The sequence below is a fragment of the Toxorhynchites rutilus genome, chromosome 3 (assembly GCF_029784135.1).
Source record: "Toxorhynchites rutilus septentrionalis strain SRP chromosome 3, ASM2978413v1, whole genome shotgun sequence".
Taxonomy (NCBI): Eukaryota; Metazoa; Arthropoda; class Insecta; order Diptera; family Culicidae; genus Toxorhynchites; species Toxorhynchites rutilus.
Genome location: NC_073746.1, coordinates 27334169 through 27345652, shown reverse-complemented (window position 1 = coordinate 27345652; position 11484 = coordinate 27334169). Strand labels below are relative to the sequence as shown.

Below are 11484 nucleotides of genomic sequence, written 5' to 3'. Positions count from 1 at the left end.
TTTTTGTATCATATTTCCAATATCACACAATGAACCTTAGTTGATCAGCATCAATATTTTATGCGTTTGAAACGTACGTCGTTCGGAACTAGAGAAACTCCCGAGGTAGTGTTCCTAAAAGCTAAATTTTTTTTATTAGTTAATCGTATCAGCAACAAATTTATCCTAAGTGTTACAACTTATGGAAGCCGAAAAAACACCATCGGTCAAATCAAGTTTCACAACAATCTATAGTTTTGGCATAAAATTAATTTAAACATAAAACATTCACTAACATAGCCTCAAAGCTCATCGGAACTATTCGCTGCGCTGTTGGCTGGACTCGTGTTGGGCACCAGATCGAACGCCAGCTGCATTTTCACACAGTCCTTCTTGCGGTTTTTGTACGATAAACTGTTCGAGCGAGGCTTACGGCGCATAAAATGTCGCTCGACCCACTTCAGCATCGTTAGCACGGAATCGGTCGAGGGCAGACGCCGTTCGGCTTGTGTTTTTACGATTTGAGCATTGGTAACACGGAACGTTGCTGCCATGCCTTTGAGAGCCTGCAATTGCAAGAATATTGTTAGAAGCGATGTGAAAATATGTTTTTCCTGGTAATGCATTACCATCATAGCATCCTCATCGGTCGTATCGTCACCAGCGTAGATAATTTTGATACGTTCGCTCCAGTCAACACCGAAAGCCGTTCTCAGGATGTAGATCGAGGCACGGCCCTTGTTCCATTGCACCGGTGGTTTCGCTTCCAGGGCACAGTGCGCTTCTGCGGCCTTGAAGCCATGCTGAACGATAAGCTGGCGGGCCTTTTCTACCAAGTCCGTTCTCAGCTCGGTAGGGGTTTCGCGATAGTGGAAGGTAAGCAAGGCTCCCTTATTCTCTACCCAGGCTCCATCATGACACACCTGTAGGAGATATGACAATTCTTGAAATCCTCATAGAATAAATGTTTGAAAAATCCCATAAACACCATAAACGGACTTTCATCAAAATATACTTTTGGACAGTTTTTGTGTCCTTGAGAATCCTTACATCTACTGTCAAAATTTCAGAAAAAGTTAGTTCTACAAACCCCTTACAAAAAATTGAAAGTATTCGTTTATTTGAGGAACCCCTTATGTCTATGTTTCTAAACATCAACACGGGCGGCGCTGCTCTAGATAATTTAATTCATTGTTTACATCCGATGCCGAAAGAAGCTTGCGCAACTCAACTCAATCGGAATGTCTTCTAATTCGGATTGCGACCCGGACATTATCCCGAAATGAAAGCGTGGTGTTCGGCGGACCGCGGAATACAAAGCGGAAGTAATAAAAAGGGTAAGAATCGAAGGAGCTTGTGAAATAAAAACAAACATGACTGGTACTTGCAAAACTTGATATCGAATCGATACAACGTCATCATCAACACGTCAACATTACAAGGAATCAACTATTTGTATATACAGGGTTTTCCATTTCGGGCTTCCGAAAGTATACAGCCCTGCGCTGACAACCGTTTGACATAGCTGTCAACCAAAGCGTCACATCGTTAGTTGAATGTCTGCCATTTCACAATATGGATCGTTTTAGCATCGCACAACGTGTTAATTTTGTTAAATTATACTATAAAAATGATGAAAAACCGGCAAATGTTTTTCGAGCATTACGGACGGATTTTGGTCGTCATGGACGGCCTACAGAGCACACAATTGCTAATGTAGTGCGTAAATTCGAACAAACTGGATCCATAGCGGATATTGTGAAACCTGTGCATCATCGTAATGTGCGTTCGGCCGACAATATTGTTGCTGTTGCTGCCAGTGTGGAGGATGACCCGAATGTTTCGATTCCACGGCGTGCTCAGCAATTGGGATTGTCAAACACATCATTGTGGCTAATTTTGCATTTGGACTTGTACCTACATCCATATAAAGTCCAACTGGTACAAAAATTAGAGCGTGGTGACCATGGAATGCGTCGGGCATACGTCGATTGGGTGAACGAACAACAGCAGCAAAATGCTGAATTTTCGCATCAAATTTTCTTCAGCGATGAGGCACATTTCGAGCTCGGTGGCTATGTGAACACCCAAAATTTCCGTATATGGGGCTCAGAAAATTCACACGTGATTGTTGAGAGGCCATTGCATCCGCCAAAAGTCACTGTTTGGTGCACATTATGGTCTGGTGGAGTCATCGGGCCGTATTTCTTTGAAAATGAGGACGGCGAGACGGTAACTGTGAATGGTGAGCGCTATGGCGCATGTTAACCGATTTTTTTTGCCACAAATTGAAGATATGGATACGGATGACATGTGGTTTCAGCAGGACGGCGCCACGTGCCACACAACACGACCGAACATGGCCATATTGCGAACGAAATTTGAGGGACGCATAATTTCGCGTTTCGGTGATGCCAATTGGCCGCCCAGATCATGCGATTTGAACCCGCTGGACTGTTTTTTGTGGGGTTATGCGAAAGACCGTGTCTATGCCAACTCTCCGCAAACTCTTGAACATTTGAAAGACAACATTCGTGAAGTTATGATCGAGATACCGCCCCATATGTGCCGAAAAGTCATCGAAAATTACCTGTTCTGGATCAAGGTGTGCGAGGAAGCCCTAGGTGGACATTTGAATGATGTTGTATTCCACACATAATGGCATAAACCAAACTTGAATTTGAAATGAAAGTTTCATCGAAATTCGAATTCTAAGTGTGTTTTATTTCAATTTACTTTCGGAATTTAAAGTTGGAAACCCCTGTATTATATTTGGAAAGTAGTGGCCGGCAAATCCCAAATGACCAAAAAGTGCACTTCAAGGTTTCGCAGTTCAACCAGATTTCTCACTCGATAGGTTTGAAGGACCTGATGGTGGCAAAATAGAAGAACTTTTGTGCAGTAATTGTTCGATTCATAATCGGTTTTTGTAGTCGGTATTCGATTAATCGTCAGTATTAATCGAATACTGACTAGTCGCTTCGTATACGGACTACCAAAAATCAATAACACCAATGACAATAAAAAACCAATGATCACAAAGCGAACTTATTAGATTGATAAATCTCGTCTCTGTTCATGACTTATTGATTGCGCAGTAACCGTTTGATTAGTAATCGATTAATCGAAGCGGGATCACTACTTACAAGTATGTTGAATTCAATTGAATACGAAAATTATTTCATTCAATCAATAATTTAATCAATACAAACAAATGATTACAAAGCCAACGGTAGTCCAACGTTAATCTTGCGGTTATATCATAGATATAACCAGAGATGCCAACCTTCTTCTTCTTTCTTTGTTTTTAAGAGGCTTTAAACTTTGCAGTTCATTCGCCTCTATGCCATCCTTCCTGATTTTTCTGGATTTCCCAGACTTTTTAGCATGCTTCCTGATATCCTGATGAACACTCAATTTATCCTGATTTTTGTACTCTTTACATTGTTCGTAATAAATATACTGGTTTCCATGACAATGTTTTCTGCCATGATATTTCTCCGATTTACACTTGTATATATCTTACATTAAGTTAAACTTTGTACTTAACTTTTTTATCTCTACCCTCAATTGTTTCGTGCCAGAAAATTTCATGAACCCAGATTGAACCCAGATCTAATTTATGAAATTACAACGAGATTAAGTTTGAGGAACAACATTGCTTTATTGAGGATAATGTGTATGTAGATGTATTCCCAGGGCTATTAATGTAAAAATACGTTTCAGAGTATAAAATTACTCAAGAGAAAAATTTTCAATCCACTGTCAATATAAAAAGATTTCATATGTAATTTGTTCGTCTGATTCAAAGTAGAATCAACTTTAAAGATGGGACTATGGTAAATATATGATATAACCGTACTGAATATCAAAAAAATAGGAAAAATTTAACCAGTCTTCCACTGCTGATATGTTTTCCTCAATTGTTGAGTAAAGATCAATTCCAAAGCATTGATGATGAATTCTGTGAAAATTTGAATATGGTCTTGGTTTGTCCGATTTTGGGTGTTTTTACACTACTAATAAATACAAATCGATTTTTCTTCATGAAAATCACATATAATCGATACGAGTTTGAGTTTGTTGAAAAGCCCCAACTCTGTATTTGCTAATAATTACCATAAGGCGTTGAAATTATTCAAATTTTTATGTTTTTAATGATTTTTCTCAAAGAGAAATTATGATCATGATTTGACCACCTCTGATCATGGTTTGTCCAAAAAATGATCATCTCCATTTTTGAATGAAAAAAATCGAATTTGAAAGCAGATGTTACATTTATCATTGTTTGAGTTTATTGTCATCATATTGATCCATTCATAATTTAGGCTTTCTTCAGAATATTGTCTTTTCTTGGGCATTTTAAAAGTGTTCACCTCAATACACTCAAAACAGAGAAACGTTTTTCGTGCTATTTGCGAATGACACAATAAACAAACTGCAGCGCGGTCGCCATAGAAATCATGTGAACAAAACAACATTATTGAATTGGACAACTCATGATAAGAATTGAGTTCATCTAAATGCGTTAATTCAATGGTTTAGCTATGTAAATCAGATACATATGGTGTGCAAGCAAGATGTTTACAATATTTGTAAGTGTTATAATTCAGAAATGGTCTGAATACGTGCCAAATAATCATCTGGTGATCGATTAAAAGTTAGCTGGAATGAGGGGCGCATTGACACCAATAGAAGGTGTATTTTATGATATCTTAAAGGATACGTCATTCCGTAAAAATATACTATAAAACTACTGTAAATCATGAAAAAGACAATTTTGTTTATATGTTTTGAAACAATCGAATACCTGATTTGACAAAGGTGAGCATTTAAAAAGTGGATAAACCATGATCATATTTTCGACTAGACAAACCAAAATCATTTACCTCAGTCTAATTCTATTTCGAAGATTTCAAGTATGCAATGTTGCTTAAATGACCCACAACGTTTCACTGCAATCTGAGATGTTGCTGCCAATGGCCAGTCGAGATGGCATGGAATTCGTCATTTATATAATTTCATTGTACTCATATATAATATCGGAAATGATAAACAAGCAAACCAACTGAAATGAATTCGTAGTTCTACCTCTTAAGCGGTCGTGTTACAACGAATTGCCTGTTGTAACACAGAATCCCGAGATGAACATGGCAAATAATACAATTCAATAAACAAGGTTAAAGTTGTGAATTGTCCAATAAAACCTTTCAAAAATCTGCTCACAAATAAAATTTACTTCATTTATGGATATGAAATAATCACTTTAAGCCCCCTTTTGTTTTGTAACTTCTATGTAAGCGACACTGACAATTGCCTTACACAAAATTGCAACCTATGACAACTTGCAGATGATGGAGTGGTGTCTGTCGTAGGATCAAACGAATCCGACCTGCAAGAACCCTTACAAGATACTTTGAACAATTTTTCAACCTGGGCCATTGGGCTAGGGATCGAATTCTCCACGGAGAAAACAGAGATGGTGGTTTTTTCTAAGAAGCATAAACCAGCAAAATCAAAGCTTCAACTTTTGGGTAAACCGATCACACATGCTATGTCATTCAAGTATCTTGGGGTCTGGTTCAACTCCAAATGTACTTGGGGGCCCATATTAGGTATCTGAGTAAAAAATGTCAACAAAGAATAAACTTTCTCCGTACAATTACCAGCACATGGTGGGGAGCCCATCCAGAAGATCTTATAATGTTGTATCGAACAATTATTCTCTCAGGGATGGAGTATGGAAGTTTCTGTTTTCAATCAGCTGCCAAAACGCACCTCATTAAATTCGAGCGAATTCAGTATCTTTGTCTCCGTATTGCGTTGGGATGTATGCTCTCAACGCATACCATGAGTCTCGAGGTTTTGGCAGGCGTACTCCCACTAAAAGATCGCTTCAATTTATTATGTCTTCGGTTCCTCATCCGGTGTAAGGTTATGAACCCATTGGAGATCGAAAATTTTGAGCAGCTTATCGAGCTAAATTTTCATTCTGGATTCATGAGCTCATATCATGAATTCGTCTCCATGCAGGTTGATCCTTCTTCGTATATTCTCAACCGTGTTTGTTTCCCTGACCACATCAATTCCTCTGTGCATTTTGATCTGTTCATGAAGGAGAAAATCCATGATATTCCAGATTATCTTCTATCGGGGATCGTTATTACGATCTTCAATGCAAAGTATGGGCGTATCAATTGTGATAATATGTACTTTACTGATGGGTCCTCTATGAATGAGTCCACAGGATTTGGAGTGTTCAACGTATTTTTTAGCACCTTACACAGTTTTCATTATCCTTGCTCACTATATATTGCTGAATTGGCAGCGATATACTGGGCGCTGGAGAGCGTCGCCTCACGACCTGTTGAACACTATTACATTGTAATGGATAGTCTTAGCTCTGTCGAAGCTCTCCGTTCAGTGAGGCCGGAAAAGCACTCGCCGTACTTCCTTGAGAGAATACGAGAAATTTTGAGTGCTTTATCCAGATGCTGTTATGTCATCACCTTTGTCTGGTTCCCTTTACATTGCTCAATTCCGGGTAATGAGAGGGCTGACTCATTAGCAAAAGTGGGTGCGATTGAAGGCGACATTTATCAGCATCAAATTGCCTTCAATAAATTTTATTCATTACTCCGTAAAAATGCAATCGCTAACTGGCAACGCAAGTGGAACGGAAATGAATTGGGCCGGTAGTTTCACTCGATTATCCCTAAGGTTAGCCTTAAGCCATGGCTAAAAAGTCTGGACTTGAGTCGGGACTTTATTCGCACCTTCTCTCGGCTCATGTCAAATCACTGTTCGTTAGATGCGCTACTCTTTCGTATTAATCTTGCTGACAGCAATATCTGTGTTTGTGGCCAAGGTTACCACGACATCGAACACGTTGTTTGGTCGTGCGAGGGATATGTTGTTGCCAAATCGAATTTAGAAAACTCTCTTCGGGCCGGAGGAAGGCAGCCCAATGTGCCGGTGAGAGATGTGTTGGCTCGGCTAGATCTTGGTCTAGCCGACATGGTCCAAATATATGTTTTCCTTAAAACTATCGATCTTCGAGTGTGATTGTTCTTACATCCTTTTCCCCTCCTTTCATCCTTCGCGAGCTATCGGTTCCCTTCCATTAGAATAAGTTGAATTGTAATACATATTAGATGTAATGATAGTTTTTAAGAATTGAGTGTTAAATGTGAAGTGTGAATGTGAATGTGAATGAGAATGTGAGTATGAGTGTGAACATTGTTACAATCTCCGTACATCCCATCCTTTTGCTAATTAAAATGTGTCACCCTTCTAAACTCGATTCGACCGCGAGTAATCGGTTTCCTATTTTATTTACCATAGAATTAAGGAAACATGTTAATATATGCTAGTAGAAATATAGTAAAGAGTTTGATTCCTTTAAACTTATGTAACTGAGTCTGTAAAAATAAACGATTTAATAAAAAAAATGAAATATTCACACGGCTCACAACCCTTTCTAGCAGATGCAAAGAAAAAAAAATAATTTTTTTTTGTTATCGCATGACTGTAAAATCAGGGGCTTTATAGCGCAGATAGCAAGTTGGTTTCCTAGGTTGGGGTCTTGAATCCTGCCACTATGTAACGTCTTTTTCGCAAATTGGAAATTAGTTCGACAGCCCTGGAGCGTAAGCGTGTATCGTTTTGCTTGCCATGCATTGTACGTTTGGACGCTTTGGAAATGTAGTGTTAGGAACGGTGGAAGTACTCAAAGAGCACTAAACTGAATGACAGGCAAAACCTCGTAGTATTATGTTCTTTTCATTTATTGCGTAACGCAAAAAGTATAAATTTTATTCCTATCACCCTCCTCCATTACGTTTTTTTGTATTCCTTATGCATTATGGGGAATGTGAGCTGCAACAGATAATCCCTATCTAACCATAACAAACCCTTCCCCCCCTTCTTTAACCCTTTACGGTCGGAATTAATTTACCTCTGAAAAAGATTCTCTTATCTTTCCACGCTAATAATATTTTGTTTATACCGAGTACCGTTACCTATTATTCATAGAAACAGTTCGTGAGAAAGTTCACTAAACATTAAAATTCGTTTAGAAAAAAGTAGGAGGGTCTGAGCCTAGGGGCACGGACGTAGGTTTGACGTACGACTGTGATTGTTCGAAACAATTTTTGTTTTATGTAATTCTTTTCATTGTTCAGAAATCTCTCATTTTGCCCCTTTTGTAACTCCAAATGGTGGCCCTGAAAAGGGCCGTTTGTTATATGTACTTATAACCGTCAAACGGGTTGTAACGAACAAAAAATAAAATTAGCTTTCCTGCCAGAAGCTCAACTGTTAAACTGTCTAACTGAATATGAATGAATATCAGTGTGATACATAATAGGGTGGAATGGTAGACGAAGTGTATGTGGATCGGTAAACGAAAAAAAAAATCGTCATTGATTACATTGAATATGAAGAAGAAACAAGAAATGTTGAAAATACTTACGATTTCGTGATAGCTTGAGGCAAAATATACATGAAATCATAAAGCTGCTTTATTTTGAATGGATAGCTATGGTACTGTAAGCCATCGGGTGTAGTAGCTTTTTCGGTGAAATAATGTTCGTTTGTACAAACTCTGTGAGCCGTGACAATACCACTTTGGTATCGCTGAAATAATGATTTTCTGAAATAATGAGCCTTATTCTAGCATACATTTAACATTCACATTTCAAATAGAAACTATGAATGAAAATTAACTTCGCCGTATTAAATTAGTGTTCAATGTGGAAGGAAAACCTTGCTTTTTCTTGTGGTAAAATAATCTCTTGTATCTGAAGATAATTTATGAGTTTTAGTGGAAAACTAATTTCGTATCCAGATGTCGACACCGTACCGTTGTTGTCGCGGATCTTCATTTCGTTTCAACATTGAAGTATATTCGGGAATACGTACCAATGAATTGCTATGGAATTGCAGTCGTCTTATTAACCCACTCCACCATCTACATCACCCTTATTCCTACACATTGACTGGATGTCCAATTTGCTTATTGGAACGAATTATTGCACACAATCTCTTACTGTGAAGACATTTGATTTTGTGAAGACATTTTGAAGACATTATGAAATATATGAATACATTTCAGTATGATAGCGTACGTGAGTTTTTGAAAGATATCATTTTCATGATCATTCAACAACATTATACCACTTCACAAATCGAAGGTTTTCCAGTTGCATACCGTTTCGATAATATTTTTTTATGAATATGGTAATCGCGGTTCCTTTTTCATGGAAGAACTGGGGGTATATTCACTCAATCAACAGTTTATAAAGCCAATTAAAATTTAGTTCACTGTTGCGCAATATTTTCGTTGTTCACATTTATCGAAATAAACCTCAAATACTCAAGATAAGTTTAATGTAATGCGCTATATAATAACATCAATTGAGGGGCACAAAATGAAAGGGGTTTTAGTGACATCATCGATTTCTCTACATCGACTCTCTCTTTTGATCATAACTTAGCTGGAAACACATTCCCAATTGAGGGGCTCAGATAGAAAGGGGTATAACTGATTTGATCGATTTCTCTTCATCAACTTTTTCTTTAGTTAATAAATCAACTTCAGAAACATCCCAATTTGAATACAAAAGAGAGAGTCGATGTAGAGAAATCGATGATGTCACTTACACCCCTTTCATTTTGAGCCCCTCAATTGTATTTGCTAACCGGTAAGATAGGTCAGAACCTCATCAAATTGTATAGTAAACTGAAATTGGAACGTTTTTGCAGTTGAGTTATTGTCTAAAGAAAAAGGTGATGAAGAGACATCGATCAAATAATTTACATCCATTTTTTTCTAAGCCCCTCAATTAAAATAAACGCTGAATAAGCTATTGAACTTTGTACAAAAGTAAGTTATGAAATTTAGTTTCCTCCGATATGATTGTGAAGACATTTGAAGACATTTTTTTCGTATCGTGTGAAGACATTTGGAAAAATCACCTGGCATCCCTGGTTGCATACAGCATTAACGGGAACCAAGTTGAAAGAAAGAATGCATAATACATGATTTATCTTTGCATTCGCTCGCAAAACATACCTCTCTTCTTCGTTAAACTGCTCACTTGTTTTACTATTTCCACTGGTGAAGTCTCAGGCGAAAAAAATAGTAAAATAGTAAGAATGAATCTGCGTAATATGCAATTGAAAACTCTTAATTTTTCGTTACATTTTCCGTGGAGTGGCCCCCTATATAAAAATTAAAGACGTAGTCCTACGTCAAAATGTAAACTATTAAATCGTTGAATAAAGTATTTAGTATGATTCCTTGCTGTGGTGGCTGAGAGCAGACAAACGACCGCAAAGGGTTAATACAGAACATAACTTATGAACTATCCCATGCTTACTAGGTTTGAACATAATGAACATTAAAAGTACATAACATTGCACAATGGTCCAGGAGATGCATTTAAGTGGAAATTAGCATCTAGAGCTTGACAGTTATTCTCTAGACAAAAACTGTCTTAGATGATAGAACGCTCGTTTTTATGTTGTCAAAAATAGGGTGACCAAAATTGTCGATGAAATAAAAATCTAACTTTGTTATCTTTATAGACTGTTTGCTCTAACTTATAGTTGGAGCGAAAAAATAGTTTTTTTCATGATGACCCTAACGTAACATAGAAAAAAGGCGCTATATCGATTATTTTAAGAGATAGAGAAAAACTTTGTTCTACAAAGATGTCTCAAATAACTGGCACTACAACATTGTTGAACTATGTTTACCTCTATCTCTAAAGATAAGTAAGTTATATTTTTTATATCATCGACACTTCAAGGTCACCCTATTTTTGATAACATAAAAATGAGCGCTCTATCATATGTAACAACTTTGTCTAAGACAGTTTTTATCTAGAGAATAACTGTCGAGCTCTAAATGCTAATTTCCACTCAAATGCATCTCCTGGACCATTGTGCATTGGAATAAAACTTAAACTGTTATATTAATGAAGAAGTGGTTCCGCATAATATGTTTTGTGTATAATAATCGAACCTGATACCAGCAAATAAGAAGATTAGGTCAAAATTTTGAAAAAAAAATTGTTTGTCCTTTTCTCGATAATGGACTTGTTGGGCTATTCCAACAAACGATTCAATTATTTGATACTTACATTTTCCTGCAGAGCTTTCAAAAGTCCAGTAACCTTGTCTTCGTATTCAATAGGCATCGGGTGGATGAATTTGCTTCCATCTGGATGTAAAATCTCGAGGCCGTGATTGCCAGCGTAAGTGATTCCCTCGATTCCGACCATTTTCTTCACGTTCTCAACATTACGTCCCGAGATAACCGCAATGTACACGTCCGAGTGATTCGAAAGTCGTTGGAGAGTTTTCTTGGTTTCAGGAGGCAGTGTGGCCAAATCCGGGTGGGGTGCTATCGGAGCGAGTGTTCCGTCATAATCCAGTAGCAGTGCGAGTTTGTGATTAAATCCAACGTAACTGCAAATATATGAAGAAATTAATTATCCT

At 37.6% G+C, this 11484-nt stretch overlaps 1 protein-coding gene across 1 annotated transcript in view; it reads right to left on the bottom strand.

Moving 5' to 3' along the window:
* Positions 1 to 106: 106 nt before the first annotated feature.
* LOC129780613 (uncharacterized) overlaps positions 107 to 11484 on the bottom strand; it is a 30037-nt gene continuing 18659 nt past the window's right edge. The window contains exons 3-5 of the mRNA XM_055789073.1: positions 11127 to 11454; positions 609 to 902; positions 107 to 545 (exon numbers count right to left, since the gene is read on the bottom strand). Of these exons, the coding sequence (XP_055645048.1) occupies positions 282 to 545; positions 609 to 902; positions 11127 to 11454 (886 nt within the window). The 3' untranslated portion in view covers positions 107 to 281. The remainder of the gene's footprint in view (positions 546 to 608; positions 903 to 11126; positions 11455 to 11484) is intronic.